Source organism: Vicugna pacos, chromosome 23 (genome assembly GCF_048564905.1).
Source record: "Vicugna pacos chromosome 23, VicPac4, whole genome shotgun sequence".
NCBI classification, from domain to species: domain Eukaryota; kingdom Metazoa; phylum Chordata; class Mammalia; order Artiodactyla; family Camelidae; genus Vicugna; species Vicugna pacos.
Window position 1 is genome coordinate 21381666 of NC_133009.1, and position 27742 is coordinate 21409407.

Sequence of the window (27742 nt, forward strand, 5' to 3'; positions counted from 1 at the left end):
TTCACTCGCTGACTTGAGTGAAAGAATCCATGCAGGGTCCCGAGGTGGGCTCGAGCCTCAGTTTCCTTCCCTATGTCCCTGACATAACCTCAGGCTCAGAGGATCTACAAGGAGGGAAACCCCTGCACCTGCCAAGCAGGATAGAAACCCCTGGCAAACACAGCACCCCCCACCTCGGCAAAGTATGGCTGTGGTATAAGTTTCCAGACTCCCCTCCAAATGAACTGGGGCCTCAGGGCTCGGGGCTGCCACATGGCCATGGTGAACGATGCCTCTTGGGTCTGACAACAGAGACAGAATAGAGCCTGACGCTTAATGCTTTTGCTGAAATTGCAAGACATTTTGGAAATCCTTGTCAGGCCACCAAAGTGTCCCGCCGCTTCCCGGGGCTTGGCTGTTCATCTTTCATATGCTTGCTCTCTCTCGGCCTAGCTTCTTTCCGGTCCAAATAAAACCCTTTGAGCCCCTAGGCCTGTTGGCTTGTGCTTACTTTCACAGCTAGTAACTAGCACTTCAGACGAGCAGGAAGCCAATGGACACAAACTTTGCTTTTCTACTAGGTTCGGAGAGGATTCTTCGTACAGAGTATTTCCCATTTAGGTAGAAGGTGGGAAGTGGGGAGAGGGCCCAATATGCAGGTGTGCTTCATGTCAGTTAGCAACTCACTGCTTCTCATTCCACCTTCCTCATGCAACGACGTCTGCCTGGAACAGGGCCAGGCGTGGCAGAAGGGAAATAAAAACATTGTTGGAGATGGTGCTATTTGGGGGAGAGTTTCATGTCTGAGAAACCTAGTTCCCTCTGTGAAGTGATTTGGACCATTGGCCTTGCTTTGGGGAGAATTTATTGGGGCCTGGCCGATGGCAGGACACTGGTTGAGGGTCCAGAATCACAGAGAATTGCCAAGGACTTTGGAAAGCTAACCTCTGGGATCGGTTTTCACAAGAGCTAAACGGGAGAAACTTAGATTTCGGTCTTAGCCTTCAGCCTTAGCTTCTTATTCTGTTTCTGGCCCCTCATTAAGGTAGCAACCCCAGCATGCCCTTGGTACCATGCCACCTGCCTGAAGTCCCTGCACCCACCTGGAATGGCCACACTTACAGTCTTTTCTTGATGGGATAAGAAAGGGGTTTTGCATGCATGTTAACCTTTTCTGGAAATTTTTAAAATAAATAAAGTTTTCACTGAAATCACTGGGCATATATATACCTACATTTTTCCTTCTAAATACTGTTCTCTACTACTGTCGTTTGAGACAGGAGGCATCGGGGGACTGGGAAGTTGGGAGGGTGGGCTGAAAGACATGAAGACTTGTAACACATTCTTACACGACAGATGCATCACTTGTGACATGTGGGAAACAGTCACACAGGTGCCCCGGCCTCGTGCGTGCACACGTGTGCGTGTGTGTGTGTGATGTACGTAAGATCTAGTCTGTGTCTGACACACTGCAGAAGCTCCGTAGATGGTGGCTATTGTTTGTAGGCGGGAAGAGCAGTGAAGACAGGATGAGTCAGAGGAGGCTTTGGGAGCAAATATTTACTTAGGATTTTTTCTTGTTAGTGAGAGAGTCTCAACTTGAACCAGTTTAGGAAAAGGAAAGAAAGAAGAAGAGGGAGGGAGGTGGGGAGGGAGGGGCAGGGGGAGCACAGATGGCTCATGCATTTCAACTGTGGGACAGGCAGGGCTGGGACTCGCCTTGGGGACAACGCGAATGACATCCTCCCTCCATCTCTCATCTATTCCTCTCTGTGCTGTGGTGTCTTGCTCCATCCTCATGTCTCCATGAGGGGGGACCATGGCTATTGGTAGCTTTGGGCTGATAAACCACAGCCTCGGGACCAAGAAGGAAAAACAGCTTTCCCATACTTTAGTTAGAAAGATTTCAGGACCATTGCAGTTTAGCGCAACGAAAGGGACATGCTATCGGCCTGGCTGGGATGGGGTGGGTTCTTACCCAGAACCCCATGGGCCCAGTAGGGGAGATGCTGCCCCTGGGAAAGGGGGAGGGAGAGCAGAGCAATCAAGATCATGGTCCTGTCTCAGGCTGGCGGGTGCAGTTCCTGAGCTGGGCCCAGGAGCCAGGGAGGATTTGAATAAGGAGTGGGGAGGGCTGGCCTCTGCTCTGGGAGAGGGAATAGGGTACCAATTCTGGGGGCACTGCGATGCTGGGAGACAGGAACGTCAAGGCCACAGCACTGATCTCTTTGTAATAAAATCTAAACATCACCGCCTCAGCTTCTTCAAACCCTTCTGGATGTGTTTCAAGTTTCCCCAGAAGCCAACGGCGGAGGTGTCCTGCTGTTGGGTTCCCCTCCTGGCCTGGAACCTCCGGAGATGGGGACAGCTTCTAAGTGTTTGGAAAGTGCTTATTTCCTCCACTGATGACATTCCTAGTTATAAAAGTTTCTTAGCTTTCTAGAGTCTTTTTTTTAAACATAGCTATTTTTGACAAAAATATAAATATCCACCACCCTGACAGGAAAGACAGCTGCAGGCTCCTGCTCTGAGCACAGGCCCCTGTTCCTCGGATTACACTCTGTGGAGCCAGAGCCTGTCTGGAGGAGGAGGCAATAACTTGGGGCTGTCAGGTCTCCAAGTTTTCCACAAGGACAACAGAGCCACAGGCCATAGGAGCAGCTGCGCAGCTGTGCCTACGGACACTGGGAAGCGTCCAAGGCCCCTGGGCCCAGGACACGCGACTGCCCCTGAGCCGTGAAAGTGTACCCCATTCTTGTGGCCAGATGTCACTCTGGCTCCTCTTTCTGGGGGCATCCCCCTCCTCCTTCTGCTACTGGCCAAGTGTTAACTTCACCTCCCCTTGTGCCTTCCCACCAGCCCCTAGGAAGCTGGAACAATGCAGGAAGAATTCTCTGGCCAAGAGCACTTCTGGCATAATCTGAGCCCGGTAAGTACTTGGAAGATGCACCTGGTCCAGAAATGCTCCCTGGGGTGTCTGGGTGACCACGATGTGTCTTAGGTCATTAAGTGCCTTAGGTTTTGTGTCCTGGTTTTAGCAGTGACTAAAGTCAACTCGTAGGCACAGATGCCATTTCTGGGGCCTTGAAGGGGTCCCTGAGGTTGAGCCTGAAGTCTCACTGGAAGGTTGATTCACTCTTGGGGACAGCAGCAGCATCAAAGTCTCCGGACAGCAGCACCTCTCAGTAGACACACTAGGACACCCCTGGTAAGTGGACAAGGATGGCGGCCCCCACGGGTCCTGGGCTGATGTGAGGAAACAGTGAGACGCAGGGCCTTTCCCTTGGGGTGTGAGCATCAGGGCCATACCAGGGGACTCCCCTCCCACAGTCCCTGGTGCTCAGTGCAGTGCTGCAAATGTGGCCTCATGCCAGACTCCAGCCTCTGCTCCTAATGCATCTGAAATCAAACGGTCTGTCCTGGCACACACACCGCAGTGCTGCCAAAAGCTGAGCTGCCTGGCAGATAACTCCCTGGGCCCGAGAGAGCACCTGGAGGTTTCTTAATTCCAAGCACTTTTTCATTTAATGCTATCAGACTTCATCTTGTTAGACGGCCTCTGCCTGCCAAGAGCTTTTTGAATTCTGATTTGTCTAACATATTTAGTTCCCTTCATCCACAAATTTGATCAGCTCTTTAAGTCTTCATCCAATTATTAAAGAGAATGTTTGGCTGGACCACAGGCCATGGCCTGAAATTCCCTCCAATGTGACATATGTTCAACCAGTCCCTCGTTACAGATGAACAGCTAGTTCTAAGGTCTCCTAACCGCCAGCTTCTCATTTACACCAGAGACTTCGACAAATGAGTACACCGCACACATTTCCCTCATCACCCGCCAAGCAGTCAAGAGAAAGAAGTGAGTTTCACCTGTACGCGTGTTTGTGGTGAACATACTCTGGGCTTTGACACTTGATTTAGTGCACAAACTCTGGCTGCAAAGGGATCAGATAACCAAACGCGGCTCTTTGAGGAGTGACTTGTATGAGCCTCCCAGGAGAAGAGGGGTGCGAGGGAAAGGTCTGAAGGAGGGCAAGGCCCACCTTGGAGAAGGGCAACCTTCGTAATAGGAAGACCATTACCAGCGCATGTGCAGAGAGAGAAGGAGGGGGACACTCAAGACCCCATCAGAGATCTGTCCAGTGATGAAAACAAGAGGACACAGGGCTCTGAGAAGCCACCAGAAAGGCCACATGAATGTTTATTACATAGAAAAGAGGGAGAGGAAGGAAAGGTTTCCAAAGCCATAGTTCTGAGATTTAAAAAAACGCAAACTTGGAATGTCAAAGAGAGGCCATGCTTTATATATTTATAATATGAATATATAAATATGTACATGGAGATATGTACACAGGTTTTTATTGTCATACATGGTATTTTTCATCACATGTACAGTAATGGTGCTTGAATTACACGTTTTAAAGCTGGCAGAACGCTGGAGAAATGGGAACCCTGGTCAGCCCCTAGAGGGCGGCATGGAGACCCAGCAGCAGTGGGCAGGTCCTGGGTTGGGATGGGGTATGGGATTGGGGGTGGGGCTGGGTTCTGAGGTTCTGGGAGAGCTAAGCTGCAGGCAGGCCTGGGCCCCAGGCTGCAAGATTTGGGCCAGGGCAAGTCTGGAAGCTTCCCTAGGTCCCTGACATTAAAAATTTCTTCTCTTAGAACTGAGGAAGGCTCCAGTCATTGAAATGAACTGGAAAACCCCCTCAGCTGGATTGGATTCCAGGGAAAGTCCGTGGAAGTGGGGTGGGCTCCCAGTGGTCTGGGTAGATGTGAAACCAGAAACCCCAGGGAGATCAGAGAGTGGGTGGGGTCTTGTCAGAAAACAATAGAAATGCACAGCGACTGATGTAACAGAAAGGAGAGGGACCCGAGCACTGCCAACCACGGCGTCAAAACCTGTGAATCACAACACAACACTCGTCCATACATAAATTCAGCTAATACACAGAACCAGGCTTGTTTCTATGTATGTTGCTGTTGTTTTTTTGATGGCACCACATACAACAGCATGGAACTTAGCCTGTGAACAGGGCCAGGGTGCCCAGGCCAGGTACAGCCACCATCACCATCGCCCTCTCCCTGCTTGGAACATGGATCAAGCACTAACCCAGGCGGGGTGGACGTGACCTCCGTCCCCCTTCTCTCCTCACTAGTTCCTATACGGGGGCTGGTGGGGTGAGGGGTGGGGGGAGTTGTGGGAACAGAAAAGGACCTCCAAAGAGAGGATTGCCTGTAGCCCAAAAGAGACCATTGTCCCCTCTTCTCTGGGCAGACCCCCCTCGCTCCTTCTATAGAAGGCCAAGCTGGGGCATGGAGATGGGCCCAGCCAGGTTTGCAGGGTGGGGATGCTGAGCTTGCAGACTCTGGGAGGAAGAGGTCCAAGACCAGGGGCCCTGGAGAGAGAGGAAACCGTGTGCGCACCCGGGCCCAGAATGGGGGTAATAAGCCCGTGATGGAGGGAGACGGCTCCTGGGTGAGGCACGGAGCTCCTTTGGAGACATTAAGTCCCCAGTTCTGAGTCTCCAGACAGACCCTGGCCTGCCTTCACCCAGCATCAAAGGGGCTGTGAGTGTGTATGTGCACCTGTGTATAGGTGTGAGTGTGTGTTCGGGCAGGTGTGTGTGCGTGGCTGAGAGGGTGGCAGCCAGGTGAGCTGTGGAGTCTGGACCAGCCTGAGTGGCTGGAATTTTAGCAGATCCAGGCAGGGATGGGGAGCGGTTGGGAACAGAAATCCCACAGCTAAATCCAAAGAGAGAGACAACTTGTACCAGAAATCAGGACACACACAAGTGGGACCCTGTTATATCCTGCCCCATCTGTGACGGGGTCAGGAAGTGACAGTGAAATTGAGAGGCCAGTGTTTATGTTTTACTGGAAAGAGTCCTGGCCTCTGAGTCCATGGGGCTTGCACAGGAGAGAACAGAGAGAACAGCCTCTGCTACTCTTGTCCCTGTCCCTGTCCCCCTCCCTAGCCATGAGGCTCATCCCCCAAGCCTTTCACCCAGAGAGAAATGGGAAGAATGACAGTTGCCCAGGCCCCTCCTTGTTCCCAATCTATAGATGGATAAACTGACCCATTAAGACAGTGGGAGAGACGAACAGCGCTGAGCCTGGAACTCAGCCCCGGGGCTTGGGAGGCATTCAGGATCCCTCTAGTTGGGATTTCCCCAACCTGTCACCAGAGGCTCTCATCCTGTCTCCACGTGGGATTTGGGGTGGATCCAGGAGTGTCTGAGCAGGAGCTGCCACACCTGTGTGAGCCCACGAACTTACTGAATCTCTAAGAATCTAACAGGAAGAAAAGTGATGGAAAACACAGGACCCCGAGTATTGCCACCTGCTCAGGCTGACCTCAGCCTCCCTTCCCCTCACAGCTTGGCATCCTGTCTCGTCCAGCACACACAGGGCTCTCTGGAGGATGAGGGTCCAGCCCCAGGCCTCGGAGAGCGCATCTCCCACCCCTAACCTGGGTTCATCTTGCTACTCCACCTGTGGAGGCGGGGATGGAGAGATGCTGCTCTCCAGGAAAAAGGCATCTTTGATCTGTTTCTCCAAGGCCACATCCACAACCTGCTTGGTCCACTTTGGTGCCCACTGAATGTAGAAATTGCTGAAGGTAGAAATGCAAACAGGCAGCCTGCACTTGTAGGACTGCTGGAGGCCCACACAGGGAGCCCACGGAGACAAAGGCTGGGTTCCGTTGGGGAGTGTGTGTCAGCGGTGGTCAGCAACTGCTTCAAACCGCTCATCCCATAGGTAAGGTCATGGTCTCTGGGGAGGGTCAGCGAGGATGGGGAGGGGCTGGTGCTTTAAAAGTGCTCATCCACCTCCAATCCCCCTGTTGAAAGCCCTCTAAACAAGCTGACAAGAGGGAGTAATAAGTCAATAATGCCTGCAGCCACCAACCGGAGAATTTACCTTTAAAAGATACATCCCCAAGCAGTTTACACAGAGCACGAGGCTTTCTTTGCCAGCATCAGAAACATGGTAAAAACAGCCAGTGTCGTTAAATCCTGGTTAAGTCCTGAGGTGGGCCCGGAGCCCAGGTCCAGCTCTTCTGCCAGGGTCGGATCCGTCTGAAAACCCAGCTGATAGCCCCCCGCTGCTGGTAAGGGTCATAGGAAATAAAATGCACCCCACAGTGCCTGCAACGGCCCAACCTCTGGACGCTGTCCTTGTCACCGGGGCTGACACATGGGGTGTTGGGGGCAGCAGAGGGAGGGCATCGTGTCCCTTCCTTCTCTTTCCTCGAGTGCAGCCAGAGGCTGGCTCCAGGGCCAGGCTGCCTGCTCAACAGGCCAGGGTTGGGGGAAGGTCACAGCAGGGTAGCCCCTGACCGCAGCCCCAGCACCATGGCAGGCAGGAGGGGTGCCTGAGCTGAGCCGGAACCATCGTTCCCTGTTACTCCCACAGGGGCCCTGGCCTTCCAGACCTGAAGTCTTGGCTCAGACTGAGATCTTAAGATCCAAGTCAATGTCTCCACTGCCCACAGGACACTCCCAGGCTGCCAGGTAGCTCATTCTTGCTCCAGGATCCTGCTCTGGCTCAAGGGAATTGCCACTCTGATTCAAGTGTCAAAATTAGGTCCCGAGAGCATCTCGTTCACTGTGAAGCTCTCTGTGTCACTGTGATCCCCGCCCCAAACACCTGTGACATAGGAATGTCCCACAGAACTCTGACTGATAGATAAAAGGCTGGACCTGAAACGGGCCCTTGGACTTCTGGACCATCACTCTTTTGCTGTGCCACTAAGGTGAGCCCAATCTGTCACCCAAGGGCTGTGTGTCAATCAAGCACTAGCTGGCCTGAGAACACCACTTTTCAGCTGGCTGGTGTTTTATAAATTAACGCTGGCCATCTAACAGCCTGAGCTGCCAGCTCAGACTGCTCAGAGTACACAAGCCACTGTTCCTTATCTAAAGATGAAAATACTGAGACCATGGCCTCACTTAGCGGGAAGTTATTTTGAGCTGATCCGCCCGCCTGGCAGTCTTCACAGACCCATGGTTCAGAAGACAGGAGGGAGTCCTCTTGGTCTCTTCCACACATCAGTTACCTGCAAAGGGGCTGCCGCCTGAGACTGCTGTCTTCTCAAGTTTGAAGAAGCAGCTGCAGGTAAAGGGAGGACCTGAGGGAGGGGATGTGCAGACAGGAGCTGTCCTTCCAAGCACATAAACCCCTGCATGAAGCCATCCCATACTGGGACTCATGGTGACAACTGTCACTCAAGAAAACCCCACCCATGTCTGCACTGTGTCACTAAACGTAAGACACAAATTGCTATCTCTTCTCTGCCCCCTCAGCAGCCACTCCAGCCAAACCAGGAAAATCAGATCCACCTCGGTCCCTGAGGGGGCAGCCCCACCTGACACCTGTCATCGCTCCAGGCAAACTCAGGGGAGCTGTTTGGGGTGACGGGCTGTAGGCTGGTGGCCTTTACTTCCCTCGACTGACTGACGCTGTTTTTATCTGATTCGAGGGGAGGCTCCGTGCTGTGACGCCGCTTCCTCGAGAGCAGCCTGCTCTCTCTTGGCCTGGAGGATACCGTCTTCACACAACGGCAGGTTCTGACTTTCTGAATGAAACCAAACCTGAGCCCATACCTTGAAAACACAGAGGCTTCCCAACATGAAAGCAGCATCAAAGGCCTGGGTCAGGGCCAGGAAGAAAGGAGGAGGGAAGAGATAGACACAGCCAGGTGTTCAGAAAGTGCAACGCAGCCCCAGGCAGCAATGCGAGAGGGACCAGATGCTCATCAGAATGAAGTGGGGGACTGCCGGGCAGGATCGGGTCCAGGAGCAGAGAACCCACCTCTGAGTCAGGGCCCAGGGGCTGGTGAGTGGCTGGAGGGAATTCTGTTTCTCCAAGGATGCCAGTTTGCTGTCCAAGCCATAGCGAGCCCGACACCCCTTCCCAGTAGGACTATGAAGCCTAGCGGATAGAGCGGGTGGGCCACTGTCCCAGGATGGAGGGTTTAAGAACACAGACCATGCAAGCAGTGGCCCCAAAATGGGCTCACAGTGAATCCAGGGGGCTTGTCTAGCTGCAGGCTCCCCAGGATTTCCCATCCAGCTCGGGGCAAATGGCCAGACAGGCCACTTCTCCAGCCCTGGCCAGATACTGACTGAGTCCCTGATGGACAGGAAGAACCCCTCAGAGAGAAACCCATCCAATGGCACAAAGTGCGGTAAGCCTGGAAACTTGGCTTTGGGCCGTCCCATTTTAGCGATTCCTACATTAGAATGAAAATGAAAATAAAACAGACGTGTAGATGTCCACCTTGTTACTGTCATTTAGATCTGCTTTCTCTTAATTTCTGATCGATCTTGACCTGAAGTAGCCTGGACAGCTTCTGTTGGCGCCAGCTCTGTAACAATCACTCACAGAGGTTTCTTAAAGGACCCAACCACCCCTTTGCAATGGGAGAAAATTCTGTAACACCAACAATGTCACCCGAATGCATCTATGCAAGAAGGATTTTCAAAGACAGGTCCACAAAGCCATACTTTTTTTTTTTTGGCAATTCTAAAACCCCCAAAGCTCTCAAATGGTGTTTTCTCCCATAACTTATTTAGTGGCAAAATCTGACCTGTACTGACGTGACGCTATTTACAGTGTTATTGATCCTAATTAGTCTGACTATTCACATATTTCTCTGCAGAAATGGTTATGTGTTTGATGGCAGAGCGCTGTTCCAGACTCTGCTGGGCTGTTAGGAAATGAATTGGTAAATGTCTCTTACTCTCTTCCTCAGATCCAAAAGTTCTGAATTCAGAGACCTGTCTGGCCCTAAGGATTTCAGAGAAAGGACTATGAAGCCAAAATGGTGTTGAGTGTAATGTGAAAGGCTGCCCACTCAGACCCAGGTTGGTACATTTATGTCTGAACATCTGGCAAGTCCAGCAGTTTCACCCCAGGCATGGAGCCACTGCTCTCCTTCCCAGAGAAACAAAGGCCCCAAGGTTTCCGTGGCAAGGAGGTGGGGGCTGTGATGAGAGAGGGCAGGGCCAGGAGACACCTGTGGGGATCTGTACCCCCGACAGCTGAGGGCACATTCTTTTCAGGATGGGAGTCTGTCCATCCTCACTTCCGCCCATTGCTGCCCTCACGAGACCGCTCTGGCAGGGGCTGGGGACCTGGAGGAAGTGTCCACTGCAGTCCGGCCCCTTGATGGGCAGGACTGCCCTGCACACCTGGACCAGGCCACTGCTGTCTGGCCATGCAGCACCTCGTGCCCCCCTGGTGGGCAGTGGGCAATGCAAAGCAGGCCAAGGGAGCTGGGCGCTCCAGCCTCCCTGTCAGCACTCCCGTCTCCACCGTCCTCCCCAGCCCTCCCAGATGCTCTGGGGGTCTGCCACGCCACCCACCGAAACCAGGCTTTCTGAAGCAGCGGGAGGAGCTGGCAGCCCTCAGAACCTGCTGAGAAAAGCAGATGCATTTTCAAAATAAATAATAGTTTTAAATCCCCCCTTTCCACTCCAAACCCAGGAAACGGCAGAAGAGAACGTGTGAAGACCCCGTGTCTGGCGCTGCCTGGCGTGGCCCTCGGGGCACCAGGCTTCTGAGCGGCTTGCCTGCGCTCACAGCTGCTGTGGGATGCCCTGCTCCTTGTAGCCTGTGAAGAAGAAGCAGAGGAGAGCTGGTCAGACACCCATTTCCCTCAGCATTTCTCCAGGCGGTGCCCCCAGACTAGAATATGCTAGAACCTTACTCACACAGAGGTGTAAATGACAGTCGAGGGCTTGCTTTTCCCAAGGACATTGGCTTTTTAATAAGAAACCAGGGGAATGAGTGGAGAACTGGGGACCTTTGGGTTTAGGTGGGGATATATGGGACGAGAGTTTCTGCTGCTGTATCTGGTGGGGGTTGGAAGGTTATCAACGTGCCCCTGAATCCACACGGCACAAAAGTGGCCCCCGCAGACTGGCCTGCTGTGATTTCCCAATGCAGAGCCTTGGGGGAAGGTACCAGGCAGGCTTCTCCAAGTGATGGGCATCTGGTATGTGTGGATGGAGAGGAGGAAGGAAGGAAGGAAGACAGCACACGGCAGGGAGGAACCAAGCACGTGTGTTCCATCAGCTGCATCTCTGTGACACAGGCAAGGGCGACTGATGGCTTCGAGCCTTTAAAACATTGGTGATAATTATGGGGACATTGGAAAAATTGATCACTATTGATATTAATGAATTGATGTTAGTTTATTTGGGCATGAAAGGGTATTGTGGTTTTTGTTTTTTTGTTTTTAAGATACCTACTGAAATATCTAAGGGGTGAAATTAGAAGTCTGGAATTTGCTGAGTTGTTACCCCAATTAGCTGGTAACTCAGCCCACAGAAGAGCTTCAGTAGATACTTACTTGGGTTTTTTCTCTTTATTTACCAGATTCTTTGTCAGGCTTAGGTGTTGGGAAGGTAGGAAGGTGCAGGGAGTGACGGATGGAACCAGAATGGGCCTGAGTTGACAGCGGTTGGAGGTGGTATGGGCGTTGAGGGACTCGTTATACTAGGCCTTCTACTTGTGTCTATTTAAACACTTTCCAAAATAAAAAGTCAAAAAACAGAAGCCCGTTGACCATCAGGGAGAAGGGATGTTTGTGTGCAGTGGCGCAGGGCAATTAAGTGGAGGGCCTCAGGCAGCCCAGGCGTGAGGCCTGCAAATCCACCCACAGACTCACCTTGAGAAACTTCGGAGCGACACAGGCGTAGGAGGAGCATGAAGGAGAGGAGAGAAAGAAAAAGAGAAAACAGTCTGAAAACAGAGGCCAGAGGGACTGCCTGAAATATAAAGAGAGGGAGGATGCATGATGGGGATTGGGAGATGGACAGGACCACGGTCAGTGTTCGCAGTGATCAGCTACTGCAGCTGGCGGTCACCCTCAGTGGGAGTGTGGGCTTGGCGGCAGGGGCGTCCCGCCCTGGGGATCACACTCAGTAAGACACTGCCAGAAAGCTCGTGCCAATGTCTCCCCTTCTCCCTTCCCTCCATATCTCAGCCAAGCCCACTCCTCTGCTCACCTTCTGCCTCTTACTCTTTTCCTGCCTCAAACTATTTCACCTCGAGATGGAATCTGGATGGACCCAAGGAAGGATGCCTCAGGACAGGTTTGACTACAACAACCTAAAGATGTTGAAGTGACCCATCCTGGCCCCAGCCCAGCTCTGTCTGAGCCATGTGGTTTGCCTTTTATGTGGATAGGAGCCACATATATAAAACCTAACACTGTGGGGAGGGTAATAGCTCATGGTAGATCACATGCTTAGCATGTACAAGGTCCTGGGTTCAATACTCGGTACTTCCATTAAAAAAACAAAAACAAAAAGCCTAACCTTTGGGAAAGACTCGGGCTAAGGATGGCAAACAGATTTTATCTTGCAAACATCATGGATCAATTGGTAGTGACTGCCTGAAGCCCTGTGCTGAGAAAAAGTAAGATTATTCAGCAGAATGTGTCGTGATTGATTAGCAATGTCTGCCATGAGCATGGCAGTAGAAAGAGGCTATCATACAACTACCAGGTACTTATTGACCCACAACCAACACAGGCTGTTGTTGACTGTTATTTGTTGTTATTAATATAAATAGAGCTGCAGCCTTGTTAAGTTCCTGATTTTAACTTCTACTTTGATCTGTATTTCTCTGTTTCTCCTCGTAGGAGTTTTTCCTTGATGGTACATGTCTTATGATACCCTAGGCAATGCTAGGTAAAAAAATTACCCTGCATTCTTGCAACTGAAAAGTTTCCTTCATTTTTACAGGAAGGGGCTGGAGTGACACCAGAAAGAACAGACCCATATCCAACTATCTACTAGGACAGACGAGTCAATTGTGATCATTCCTTTGAATGTAGTCATCCTGGGATATGCACACTCCACTGTTGCTCAGAGCAATCCCAGCTCACAGCACCATCTCAACAGTGGTGATGATCACCCTTGGAGGGTGGCTTGGAGAAAGAGCAAAGGCACCCCTTGCTGAGGTGGGTCAGTGCGTCTGGTGGCCAGGCAGGGTAAGTGGGTAGCAGAAGGTATGATGGGTTTTCTCATGCAGCCCTCAAGTCCATCCCCCAGGCAGTCTTCTAAAGAGTTTGACACAAAGACAGCACCCCTGGGACCAGTGTGCAGACCCCTAGTGAAGGCTCGGGGGAGTGGGGAGGGGGTAAGGAGGGTGGGGAAGTGGGTTCTGGAACTTGATTATCCTGCAGTCCAGCTATGGCTGCCACACCAGTCACACGAGAGGAGTTTCTGCTGAGTCAGCTGCTAGAGTGGTAGAAGGTGAGGAAGTGGCAGGTCCCCATCCACCCTTCCTGGGTCTCTGCTTCCTCGCCGAGGAGATGATAAGGGGAGCTCTTTAAGCTATCTCTAAGATCCAGACCCCGTGGGTCCTGGTATCTTGTGTGACCAAAGAAAGGATACCAGAGAGCTCTGGGGTCAGATTAGGCATCGATGCACATTTTTGGAGACTCACTCTGTGGCACAGGTGTGCTCCACTATAATGGAAAGTTTCCCTGCTCAGGTGCCCTGGCGCCTAGCCAGACGCTTGGTGTGTTGAGATGGCGCCAGAAGAGGGGTCGGGGCTCATACTGGGCAGAGTCGGGGCGGCCTTGCAGCCTTCAGCAGGCTTTCTGTTCACCGCTGAGGAAAGCAGAGGCACCTCCCAGATTCCAGCTGGGAGTGGGGCCTGCAGGCTGTCCCGCAGGCCCCTTGGAAAGGACCATAGTCCCCAGGGAAATGTCAGGACTCACAGGCTGGCTGGTAGCATTCTGTCCACCCAGCAGTGTTCCCTCCCCTCCCCACAGATGGAAGTGATCCCAGGCCTTGCCACTGGGCAATGGGAGCAGGACAGGCCTGCCTCGGTCTCTGCCTGCTCTGCCCCCTCACCTTCCAACGCCCTCCCTGATGGGCAGCCCCTGCCCTGAGAACAACTCTCCCCAGCAGGGCCGGGCCGTCTCCTGACTGCTCCTCAGCCTCTCCCTCTCCAGTGTCCCCGCCCTGCCCTCTGGCTGTCCTGATCCCCCAGTGTCTGCCTGGTTTGCTCAATGTTGGAGTGCCCTGGCAGCCCAGCCCACCCACTTCCTCCCCTGTCCTCTGTGGCTGGAGACACCGCTTCCAGGCAGCCTGTCAGACCAATCGACTGGCTCTGCTGATCTGGCTCAGGCTCGGGGACCTGCATTTTCTCTGGCCTGGTGGCTTGATTGGTCACTGATCCGAGGCCTCGCCAGGCCCTGGTATCTGTGTGTGCCCCGGGTCTCGGATCCTCACAGGATCCTGAACTCAGGCTGAGCTAACTAGGATCATTCTAGACTATTCTAGGGCTCCCTGACCCCGGGCTTCCTCTCCTGCCTCTGCTGTCCTTACCTGGCACAGCTCACCTCTGACACCGACACTCTACCTGTGAATGGTTCTGTCGGGCGTAGGACACAGTGAGGAGCCTGGGGTGTGGGGAGAAGGGCCTGAGGGGACGTGGGTCTTGTTGGTGAGGAATAATGAGGTAGACGGAACATGTGACAATACAGGGACACGCATAGGGGCACAGGGTGACGAGCATGGCTGCTTAAAATAGGTGTCTGTTGTAAGACCTCGCTAGGTTATTTTAAAAATGCTAATTAAGTCGTCTTTGGTAGTTTTGAGTCAGGATCGAGTCTGTGTTAAACAGTTGGTGGAGGTCCTCTCAGCACAAGTTAGGAAGAAGGCTTTGGCATCAAGGACCAGAGAGCTTAGTTTAAAAGCAGTTGAAATGATACTGTTCTAGCTGTAACAAAGTTACAAGGTTTCCCGAGGGCAAATACGCCTGGAGGCCATTTCCTTCTTTCTGGAAAGGGCATAACGGAGGCAGAGGGGATGTGAACTCACATGGGCCACAACCTTGCTACCCAGTGTCGTCAACTGGACTGTTTCCTTGACAATGTGATGCCGGGGGTGTCTGAGCTGAACAGGGCTCCCCCTCTTCCTCCCTTATTCATGGTCCCCAGCTCAGCTCTCTGCCCTGTGCCCTCATGGTTCCCTGCAGGCATCAGGGCGGGGCATGCGGGGAGGGTTCCTTATGCCAGGAGGCCACAGGCGCTAGTGAGGAGGACACAGGTGAGCCGCAGGGGAGAAGCAGGCCCAGCCACGCAGATCTCCCTGTGAGCACCCACACCCCGCAGGATCTAAACGCCCAGACCATCTTGGCCCCTACCCCTCCTCGGGCCCTGCTCCCCACATCCCGGCCCAGCCCCAGCCCCCCAGAGAGGTGTGGTGCCCGCGGCTACTCACTGGCGAGGATGACCATGTCCATGCCCCAGAAGATGCTCATGATCCAGCCCACCATGACGATGGCCGTGAGGATCTGGATGAGGGCAGCAGCGATGTTCAGCCAGAAGACGCAGCACACATGCCTGTCTGGGAGGTCAGTGCGGGCACCGCACAGCACGGTGAAAGCCGAGACGAACGTCCCTGTGAGAGGCGGAGGGGACAGTCTTCTGAGGGCACTGGGAGACACCGCAGCACACGTGCTCATCACTAGCCTGAGGCCCAGCGGCTCGCCCTCTGGGAGCTCTGAGAGGAGCGGCCAGTGTCGGCACCTTCCTGCTCAGACCACCCCTCACCCCCAAACTAGAGAGGCCGATGCCCTGGCCTGAAGGAGGCATGACCTGGGGCTGCCAAGGACCCAGAATAAGTCCTGAGGCCTCTGGGGGACACAGATGTCACATGACAAGTAGAGCAACATTGCAGCCACCTGCAAGGACAACAGACGGCAGGTAGAAAGGATACCTTGTGTGGCAAAGATTCTAAGGGCCTCAGAGTTCAGAGGTGGAAGCCACCCACATGATAAATTCAGGAAAGGACCCCCAGCACACATACCAACTGCAGCTGCCTGCAGAGAGGGGACAGTGCAGGCCAGGGGACATCTCCTGGAACCCTCCCCTACTGAGCAGGTGTTTCTGACGCTTTGCTATCTGGGGCCTTGCTGGCCCTGGAGAGACCCCACCCCCACCCCAGGGCTAGTCAATTCCTAGAGATAGTGAAAGGCTTTCCCATGCAAGCCAGCCAGCCCAGAGTCCACACCTGGCCTCCTCCTTTATGGGCTCTCACTCTCTGGGTCATAACCCCCACCCTAATCACCCAGAGCCAGGTACAGACAATTGGGGCAGCCCCTACACCCCAGAGACCACTGAAGTGATTCAAACTAGCCAATCGTAAGTCTGCTTGCCTGTCTTGCCGTTCCTTCCCACGGGAACCACAGGAAAGGCTCCTGCCCATATCTTCCCCTCACTCCCCCTGCTTCCCACCTGTCCCTGGATGCATCCTCATGTGTCACCCCAAAGGGCAATGTGCCCCCTCCTCTCAGGAAACGTGAGTGAATTATCTTCTCAGTGGCCAGCGTTTCCTGATCTGTTGGCCTCATTGTATCTAAATAATAAATAACTTTCATTTTAAAGCACACACACACACAGAGCCAAGAATTAAGTTTCTTGTCTAAGGTCATACTCACGGTGGGCATTGACCTCACCGCTGTCTGATGCCAATGGCCACGCCCTGCTTGGCCTCACAGGTGGAGAGACCTGGGAAAGCAGGTCCAGACAAGAGAGCAGGCCACTTGGGAAATCAACCCTGCTTCTCACACTTCCTGCTCCGGGAGGAAACTTCCCAGCAGTTTCGGGGACAGTGAGAGGGGAGCATCGATTTCTCTCCCTCCCTGCACCCTGGTTCTGGCCCATCCCTGCCCAAACTTGGTGGCTCCCACTGGCTTCCCGATGTGGCCTTTCCCTCTGCCCACACCTTTGTGACTCAATTGAAGGCTAACCCCTGAGACCACGTGCTGGTTTCTGATCCCAACCTTGCCCCATCCTCCTCCTCAGCTGAACAACGGCCACCACTTGGGTGTGTTCCTGCCTCCTGAGTGGCCGACAGCTCCTCTGAGGGCCCGGTGGCATCCCATCCACCTCTGCCCCCAGCAGCACAGTGCCTGGTGTACAGGAGCAGGGATGTGGGATCCAAAGATATGCAACCAGTGTGAAGTGCAGCCTCAGACCACCTGCATCCTCACCTGCAGGATCTGTTTAAAATGCAGGTGTCTGGGTCTCCATCTGAGAGCTGGAGGTCTAGGGGGGCCCAGGAATCTACATTTCCAAGCAAGTTTCTCCCTCCACTTAGGTAATGATAATGCTCATTAATGTGTGAGAACCCTTCGCATTTCTGGCACAGAGCCCGGGGTGGCCCTACGGGAGACTCAGAGAGGCCAAGGCTGGTCTTCCCCTCTCACCAAATGGGCAGTCCATTTTGTCAGCAGGGGGTTGGGTGGACTGAAAGTGTCTGAGATGAGAAAGACAAACTTGGAGAAGGCAGAGCTGAGACACAATGGAGATACAGACTCAGGGTTTGGTAGTGGACACAGGAAGAAACAGGGGACATAGGGCCCGTTAGAAAGTGTGTGTCACCATCCTTTGCCTCTGCTCGTGTATCACGCTGTGGAATATGAGACAAACACGAGCTGACACTATTAAAAAAGAGAACATTACCAAAGAAGAAAGCTGGTGAAAGATGAACAAGAGGAAGATATTAAGTAACATTAACACGAATACCATCAACTACACACCTACAGCGTGCTGCAGCTTGTGCCCTCCTCTACCAACACCGTCTCTCATTCTCACCATCTTACCAGATGGAAAAACCAAAGCTCTGAGAGGCTGAATGACCTGCGCTCATAGCAGAGCCCAGATTTAAACCCAGATCTGCCTAAAGTGAAAGCCAGAGCTCTTTTCCATCTGAGATGTTGCATCCTTACATTAAAAATTAAGGAAAGTTACATAAAACAGGATGGCCGTTCCTCAAAAAATTAAAAATAGACTTGCCATCTAACCCAGCATTTCCACTTCTGGGTTTATACTCAAAAGAATTGAAAGCAGAGCCTGAAAGAGATATTTGTACTCCCGTGTTCATAGCAGCAGTGTTCACAACGGCTGAAGCACGGGGGCAACACAAGCGTCTATAGATGGATGAATGGATAAGCAAAATGTGGTCTATACATGCAATGGAATGTTATTCAGTCTTAGAGAGGAAGGAAATTCTGACACATCTACAACATGGATGAACTTTGAAGACGTTATGCTAAGCGAACTAAGCCAGTTACAAAAGGACAAATACTGCGTGACTTCAGTTATATGAGGTAGCTAGGGTAATCAAAGTCATAGGAACATAAAATAGAATGGTGGTTGCCAGGGGCTGGGGACAGGGGGGAGGGCGAATGAGGCGTTATTGTTTAATGGATTCAGAGCTTCAGTGTTGCAAGATGAAAAGAGTTCTGGAGCTGGATGGTGGTGATGGCTAAACGACAGTGTGAATGGCATTAAGATGCCACTGAACTGAATGCTGAAGAATGGTTAAGATGGTAAATTTTATGTTATGTATGTTACAATAAAAAGAACTGGGGGAAAAAGGAAAGAAACTTCATCATTAATGATCCTCAAAATATCCTTGAATGTCTCCCTGTGCCCCAGCCAGTGTCCTTCGCAGAAGCCCTGAAGCAGATGGTGCCTCGACTGTGGCCAACAGTGTCCTGACTCCGTGGGATCTGGCTGAGCTCCCGTGACCCTGTTTCTTTGTAGCCATGGCCTCGCCTCAGCCTTCCTGCCTAAGAAACGGGAACATGTTTTTATTAGACTGAATCATATGAAACTGCCATTTTTATAGGTCAAGACTAGCTGAATAACAGCAATTTCATATGGCTCAGCCTACTATGTATATGGAAATCTTGAGCATACGGAAACTCTGAACTCAGTGTTAAAGTTAGAAGGTCATCTAGTCCATCTCCTGTCAAAAGATAGACTCTCACCAGAACTGCCCAACTGATTAGAGGCCAACAAGCCTCTTCGTGCATCTGCCTGCTTGCCATGGAGACCGGGGCACCCGGGCACAGGCAATGTCAGCAAAGAGGAAGGTTCATCTGCTGGGAAAGCTGGGCTAACCCACATTTTATTTAAAAGAGGAGACAACCTCAGCTCCGGTGTGGCGTGGGAGGGACTTTTGGTTACTATTTTTGTACTCACATTGATGCTTACATTGTGATAACTCTAAGACGTATATGAAAATATAAGCACATTGTTCACGTACTGACATGTACAATAAGTACATATATTACCGGCAATTGCATTTATTTGGAGAAATTAATTATTAGTTTGGATAAATAATTTCCCTAATTAGGAAACAATGCTGATCGGTCCTTTTGACCTTATAAGGCAACATATGCCATCAAAGGTAAGGGTGAAGTGAATGGATTTATAATGTAAAAACATTGTTTTAATCTATTCAATGGGAAAATTTGTAAATGATTTTAGCACAGTTCCATATGAAGAGGTGTTTATTACTTTAAATGAGTCTTACCCTGGCTCTGAGGTCAATAAGATGTGCTGCTTGTCAGAGGCCCTGGCTTATACCTGGACAGCCTCTGTCACTCCTCCAGGGAGGGCTGGTTGAGCACAAATCTCTTACCAGCACAACCTTGAATGTGAGCTTTGGGGGACAGGAAGGAAATGTAAGGGAAGGCTTGGCCTGGACTTCACATCTGATTTTGAAGGACAAGCCACATCCTACAAAACAGGTCCTGCTGCTGACAGTCCAGTTCAGAGCCAGAATGAGATAAATGGGTGATCACATTCAGGGGCAAACTCAAGCTCTATGAAATTTCAATTCTCAAACCTTGCAGGGCATGGGATGCAACGGGGATTGTGCTAAAAATATACTTTCCTGGGCTACACCACCCAGAGATTTCTAATTCAGTAGGTCTGGTCATTATCTTTTCATCACTGTGCAATCATTTTAACCAGAAATGGGAAAGGAAAGGAAAGAGAAGTGACTACAGGTTCACCAATGATTCTGGAAAAAAAGTCCTTGGAAGACAGAATTAGGATAGTTATCATTTATAATAGCCAAGATAGAGAAGCAACTTGAGTGTCCATCGACAGATGAATGGATAAAGACGACGTGGTATATATATACAATGAAATCTTAGCCATAAATAAAACGAAATCTTGCCATTTGCTACAACATGGATGAACCTAGAGGGTATTATGCTAAGAAGCTAAGTGAAATAAGTCAGACAAAGACAAATACTGTATGATGTACATGTGGAATCTAAAATACAAAACAAATGAACAAACATAACAAAATAGAAACAGAGTCACAAATAGAGAAAACAAACTGGTGGTTGCCAGAGAGAGAGATGGGGAGGGGGAGGAGAGAAATAGGTGAGGGAGATTAAGAGGTACAAACTTTCAGTTACAAAATGAGTCATGGGTATGAAATGTACAGTGTGGGTAATATAGTCAGTAATTATGTAATATCTTTGTATGGTGACAGATGGTAACTAGACTTATCAGGATGACCATTTTGAAATGCACAGAAATATCAAAACACTATATTGTATAACAGGAACTAACATAGTGTTACAGGTCAATTATACTTCAATAACAAATAAACAAACACACTCTTGGAAAAAGAGATCAGATTTGTGGTTACCAGAGGTGCGGGCTGTGGGGAGTGGGAATTGGATGAAGGTAGTGGGGAACTGGATGAAGGCAGGTGAAAGTTACTAACTTGTGGTTAGAAGATAAATAAGAAATAAGGATGTTCAGACAAAATAGACCTTAAAACAAAGGCATAAAGAAAGATAAAGAAGGACATTTTATAATGATTAAAGGAATGATACAAGATGAGGATATTACACTCGTTAATATATATGCACCCAATATAGGAGCACCTAAGTACATACAAGAATTATTAACAGAGACAAAGGGGGATATTGATGGGAATACAATCATAGTTGGAGATTTTAACACTGCATTAACGTCACTAGACAGATCTTCCAGACAGAAAGTAAACAAGGCAACAGAGAAATTAAATACTACAATAGAAAAACTAGATTTGGTGGATATTTTCAGAGCATTACACCCCCCAAAAATAGGATATACATTCTTTTCAAGTGCACATGGAACATTTTCCAGGATCGATCATGTACTTGGGCACAAAAGAAACCTCAACAATTTTAAGAAGATAGAAATTATCTCAAGCATCTTTACTGACCACAATGCCATGAAATTGGAAATCAACAACAGAGAAACAAAGGATAAAAAAAGGAAAGCATGGAGATTAAACAATATGTTATTGAAAAAACAATGGGTCAATGAGGAAATCAAAGCTGAAATTAAAAAATACCTTGAGACAAATGATAATGAAAGCACAACCACTCAAAACCTATGGGACACAGCAAAGGCAGTGCTAAGAGGGAAGTTTATAGCGATACAGGCCTTCCTCAAAAAAGAAGAACAATCTCAAATAAACAATTTAACCCACCACCTGAATAAATTAGAAAAAGAAGAACAAAAAGCACCAAAAAGCAGCAGAAGGAAGGAAATAATAAAGATCAGAGAGGAATTAAATACAATAGAGATTAACAAGACCATAGAAAAAATCAACCAAACCAAAAGCTGGTTTTTTGAAAAAGTAAATAAAATCGACAAACCTCTGGCCAAACTCACAAAGAAGAAAAAAGAGCACAAATTAGCAAAATAAGAAAGGAAAATGGAGAAATTACAACAAACAAAATAGAAATATAGAATATCATACGAGAATATTATGAAAAACTATATGGAACCAAACTGGATAACCTAGAGGAGATGGACAAGTTTCTGGAAACATACTGTCCACCAAAACTGAATCAAGAAGAATCTGAACACTTGAACAATCCGATCACTAGAAAGGAAATAGAAATAGCAATTAAAAACCTCCCTACAAATAAATGTCCAGGACTGGACGGCTTCTCCGGGGAATTCTACCAAACATACAAAGAAGAACTCATACCAGTCCTTCTCAAACTCTTCCAGATGATTGAAAAGGAGGGAATACTCCCAAACTCATTCTATAAAGCCACCATCACCCTGATACCAAAACCAGGCAAAGACACTACAAAAAAAGAGAATTATAGGCCAATATCACTGATGAACATAGACGCCAAAATCCTCACCAAAATTTTAGCAAGTAGAATCCAACAACACATAAAAAAGATTATACATCATGACCAAGTGGGGTTCATCCCAGGGACACAAGGCTGGTTCAACATACGCAAATCAATCAATGTAATACGTCACATCAACAAGAGAAAGGACAAAAACCACATGATCATCTCAATCGATGCAGAAAAAGCATTTGATAAAATTCAACACCCATTTATGATAAAAACTCTCGCCAAAGTGGGTATAGAGGGAACATATCTCAACATAATAAAAGCTATGTATGACAAACCTACAGCCAGCATAGTTCTCAACGGTGAAAAACTCAAAAGCTTCCCACTAAAATCTGGGACAAGACAAGGATGCCCACTATCACCACTCCTATTCAACATAGTCCTGGAAGTCCTAGCCACAGCAGTCAGGCAAGAGAAAGAAATAAAAGGGATCCAAATTGGAAAAGAAGAGGTAAAAGTGTCATTATATGCTGATGACATGTTACTATATATAGAAAACCCTAAAAGGTCCACACGAAAGCTACTAGAGCTGATTGAAGAATTCAGCAAGGTAGCAGGTTATAAAATTAACGTTCAAAAACCAGTTGCTTTTCTTTACACGAACGATAAATCAACAGAAAAAGAAAATAAAGAAACAATTCCCTTTAAAATAGCACCCAAAGTAATAAAATATCTGGGAATAAATCTAACCAAGGAGGTGAAAGAATTATACACAGAAAACTATAAACCATTGATGAAGGAAATTAAAGAAGACTTTAAAAAATGGAAAGATATTCCATGCTCTTGGATTGGAAGAATCAATATTGTTAAAATGGTCACACTGCCCAAGGCAGTCTACAGATTTAATGCAATCGCCATCCAATTACCCAGGACATATTTCACAGAACTAGAACAAATCATAATAAAATTTATATGGAACCATCAAAGACCTAGAATTGCCAAAACATTACTGAAGAGAAAGAAAGAGGCTGGAAGAATAACTCTCCCAGACTTCAGACAATACTATAGAGCTACAGTCATCAAGACAGCATGGTATTGGTACCAAAACAGACATATAGACCAATGGAACAGAATAGAAAGCCCAGAAATGAACCCACAAACTTTTGGTCAACTCATCTTCGACAAAGGAGGCAAGAATATACAATGGAATAAAGACAGTCTCTTCAGCAAAGGGTGTTGGGAAAACTGGACAGCAGCATGTAAAACAATGAAGCTAGAACACTCCCTTACACCATATACAAAAATCAACTCAAAATGGATTAAAGACTTAAACATAAGACAAGATACAATAAACCTCCTAGAGGAAAACATAGGCAAAACATTATCTGACATACATTTCAAAAATTTTCTCCTAGAAGAAATAAAAGCAAGAATAAACAAATGGGACCTAATGAAACTTACAAGCTTCTGCACAGCAAAGGAAACCAGAAGTAAAACAAGAAGACAACCTACGGAATGGGAGAAAATTTTTGCAAGTGAAACCGACAAAGGCTTGATCTCCAAAATATATAAGCAGCTCATACGACTCAATAAGAAAAAAATAAACAACCCAATCCAAAAATGGGCAGAAGACCTAAAAAGCAATTCTCCAAGGAAGACATACAAATGATCAAAAAGCACATGAAAAAATGCTCAATATCACTAATTATCAGAGAAATGCAAATCAAAACTACAATGAGGTATCACCTCACACCAGTCAGAATGGCCATCATTCAAAAATCCAAAAATGACAAATGCTGGAGAGGCTGTGGAGAAAGAGGAACCCTCCTACACTGCTGGTGGGAATGCAGTTTGGTGCAGCCAAAACATGGAAAACAGTGTGGAGATTCCTCAAAAGACTAGGAATAGACTTACTGTATGACCCAGGAATCCCACTCCTGGGCTTGTATCCAGAAGGAACCCTACTTCAGGATGACACCTGCACCCCAATGTTCATAGCAGCACTATTTACAATAGCCAAAACATGGAAACAGCCTAAATGTCCATCAACAGGTGACTGGATAAAGAAGACGTGATATATTTATACAATGGAATACTACTCAGCCATAAAAACCGACAACATAATGCCATTTGCAGCAACATGGATGCTCCTGGAGAATGTCATTCTAAGTGAAGTAAGCCAGAAAGAGAAAGAAAAATACCATATGAGATCGCTCATATGTGGAATCTAAAAAACAAAAACAAAAACAAACAAACAAAAACAAAGCGTAAATACAGGACAGAAATAGACTCACAGACAGAGAATACAGACTTGTGGTTACCAGGGGGGTGGAGAGTGGGAAGGGATAGACTGGGATTTCAAAATTGTAGAATAGATAAACAAGATTACACTGTATATCACAGGGAAATGTACACAAAATGTTATGATAACTCACAGAGAAAAAATGTGACAATGAGTGTGTATATGTCCATGAATGACTGAAAAATTGTGCTGAACACTGGAATTTGACACAACATTGTAAAATGATTATAAATCAATAAAAAATGTTAAAAAAAAAGAAATAGGGATGTAATGTACAACATAAGAAATGAAACTAACACTGCTCTATGTTACATATGAAAGTTGTTAAGAGAGTAAATCCTAAGAGTTCTCATCACAAGGGAAACTTTTTAATTAATTAGTTGATTGATTGACTGATTGATTGATTTTAAATGGTGGTACTGGGGATTGAACCCAGGACCTCTTGCATGCTAAGCACGCACTCTACGCTGAGCTATGCCCTCCTCCAGGAAACTTTAAAAAATTTCTTTAATTTTGTATCTATATGAGAAGATGGATGTTCACCAGACCTACTGAGGTAATCATTTCATGATGTATATGTCAAATCATTATGCTATATCCCTTAAACTTATACAGGACTTTTCATGTCAATTATATCTCAATAAAATGGGAAGAAAACTACATTTTTTTAAAAAACATAAATCTGTCACTATCTTTACACCATAGATCCTGGACCAGTAGTAGAAGGGTTTGTGAACTGTTCTCACCATTCCAAACAGCATGCAGACCCCTGATAAAGTCAGAGCAGCCCATCAGAACCCGGCTTATGTGCATTAGGTTGGAAGCTCATTGTCCCAGTGCAGTAACTGGGGGTTCTCTCCTGCTATCAGCAAATCCTAGTGGCCATTCCACCCACCTCTGAACAATTAGAGATGGGAAAGTGAATTTACTACAATGTAAGTCTTTCTAAGCATCAATTTCATGGAAGGAAAAAATGAAGGGTGGATAGGTAGGTCTTCTGCCCCCCAGTAAAGAGAAGGTCCAGGACCACTTGACCCTTAGTCCCAGCTGCTACTCCACACCCGGGGTCCCCCTCCTCTCTCCTCTCTCCAGTCAGAAAGTACCAGCTCGGGGCACCCACTCTGTATCCCTCCGGGGCCTCAGGCAAACGAGGATGGAGGAGCTTGTAGAAGGGCAGCTGGGAAGGAGACTTCAGACGGATAAAGGGGCTTACAAGTGAGACCTCAGTTGGTAATAGTCCCGGGTCACCACCACAGCCACGGAGGGCGCCTTGGATTCTCCAACTGAAAAGACTCCATGGCATAAAGGAAGGAGGACAGGGAGCCCCCCTGGCTGCCACAAATAAATCTGTCATCTTTCCTTTGAGAATAGAGAAAATGAGACCAGCTTCCTCCTCTGCCCCTCTTAGTGCTCCACCTTGACCTCAGGCGGATTAACCATGCCGTGGCAGGATTGACTGCAGCCGATAACTCATTTTAGTGGTGCTGGGCGTTGTGTCAGCCTCCCTGTGTTTGTTAGCAAATATCCTCTGCCCTCAGACAGCCCTGCCAGATCCGTGACAGGCTCCAAGACGTGCTCCCAGCCCTGCACAAGCTGCAGGACAGAATCGGACACCGTAGGTCTCTCTTGGGATCTCCCAAGGATCTTGAGCCTGAGCAGAAATTTAACCACATGGAATTGCTCAGTTCCCCAGTCCTCAGTCTTGTCACAACAGAGTCTGGCTCAAATGCCCAAGGGTGAACTGAGGAAATGGGGTTGGGACCAGGAGGGCAGCTGTGTAATGACCAGGGCAGGGAGCCTGGGCCAGTGCTGAGGCCCCGGAGGACCGGGCTTCGTCCTTCCCGCCTTCCAGCAGGACCGGTGTGAAGGGTGGTCAGTCAGGTGGAGAGAAAGCCAAGGGCAACAGCGGTGACATTTGTTGAAGGAGACAACAGAGCTTCCATCTCCTTAGAATTTGCAAGCTGACCAGATGAAATTTCCATGGATGGGTAGACACTGAGATTAAAAACAGAGAGGGGCCCTTCCCAAGGTCACAGCTGCCAGGGAGCCTTTCTGAGATCATGGCGGTGAGAATCTGCAACACAGTGAAACCCAAGTGCACTGTTCTGGGAATGGCTGCTCCAGCAACTGAGAGTGGGAACCGGGGTCCTGCATACACTGCAGCCTCAGTGGGTGTCTTTTGTCCACATGGGCAAGACCTCTGGGTTCACCCAAATAACAAATAACATTTATGAAGCAGCCATCATTGAGCTTGTTGAATCCGAGTCACTCTCTCCTTATTGAGTCAAGTGTGGGGACAAGGCTGCCCTGGGCCTGCAGCCCTCAAGTGAGTGGCAGGCCAGGTGTCCCAGGCCCCTGGGAGCCCCCATCACTAGGAGTGCTGGGGGAGCTGTCCCAGGTGCCCCAAGCTGTGGCCACACACACTGGGCGTGTGGGAGGACAGCTGGCCCTGCATCCTGCCTGGAGCCCTCGGAGGAGGCCTTATGGCAGGCCTCATGGCCCTCTGACCTGTGTGTCACAGGTGGTAGAGAAATATTCCCCATCAGACCACCCAGCCTGGAGGCTCGCATTTCTGGGCACAAAGCTGCCTCTTCCTTACAGTCATACCCAATTTGTTTCACCCACTCATTTTCCCATGTTTTCATGCAGCATTTATGCAACACCTGCTGGGTGCCAAGAACTGAGCTAAATCCACGTACACCAACAAAGAGGAGTGTCCTGGCCCTCAAGGATCTCACAGGGTGGTGAGAAAGACACAGACGCCACGGAACACAGCCCAAGCGGTCAGCCCTGCGGGATGGGGCAGAGGCAGACTGACACCATGTTACAAAGGTTGGCTCTGGCATCAGAATGCCAGAACCTGAATTCCAGCTGCACCCCCAGAAGCCATGAGACCCTGACAAGTGACCTAACCTCTCTAGACCTCAGTTTCCCCATCCGTGAAGTTAAGGTAATGATGGTAGCCTGCCTTATAGGGTGGATGTGAGGACTGAACTCATGCATGCAGAGTATGTAGAACACAAAATGCCCTCAACTGGGACGTCCGGGAGCACAGGGAGGGCCCTCACCCCAACCAGGGGGATCTGTAAAGTCTTCCACAGGAGGCAATGCTGGAGCAGAACCCTGGCGAATAAGGAGTTACTCTGTGTGAACATGAGTGAAACTGAAGATCTCAATGAATCCTGCTCTCATAGTGGCTTGTAGCCAATGGTCTACTCTTCACTCCACCTAAAACAAAATGTATTGTAATTACTAAGTTCACTATGTCAGCCTCATGAAGCTGGAGGCTCAGTACTCATCCATATGCCACGGTGTTATGCAGCCAGTAAAAATTATAATTATGATGACTATGCAGCAAGTCAGGCAAATGTTTTAAGTGAAATTATAAAAATAGTATGTATACTGTGCTGGGAACTATTTAAAAATATTTACGTATTGGGTAAGGACTGGAGTGTATTACGCAAAATGAAAATTGTTTTGCCATGGCAGAATTATAGGCAGCTTCTCCACTTTTTTTCAAAACTA

General features: G+C 48.9%; 1 protein-coding gene across 1 annotated transcript in view; it reads right to left on the reverse strand.

Annotated features, from left to right (window-relative positions):
- Window positions 1-4206: 4206 nt before the first annotated feature.
- STUM (stum, mechanosensory transduction mediator homolog) overlaps window positions 4207-27742 on the reverse strand; it is a 60699-nt gene continuing 37163 nt past the window's right edge. Inside the window, exons 2-3 of the mRNA XM_072948643.1 lie at window positions 15231-15410; window positions 4207-10597 (exon numbers count right to left, since the gene is read on the reverse strand). Of these exons, the coding sequence (XP_072804744.1) occupies window positions 10563-10597; window positions 15231-15410 (215 nt within the window). The 3' untranslated portion in view covers window positions 4207-10562. The remainder of the gene's footprint in view (window positions 10598-15230; window positions 15411-27742) is intronic.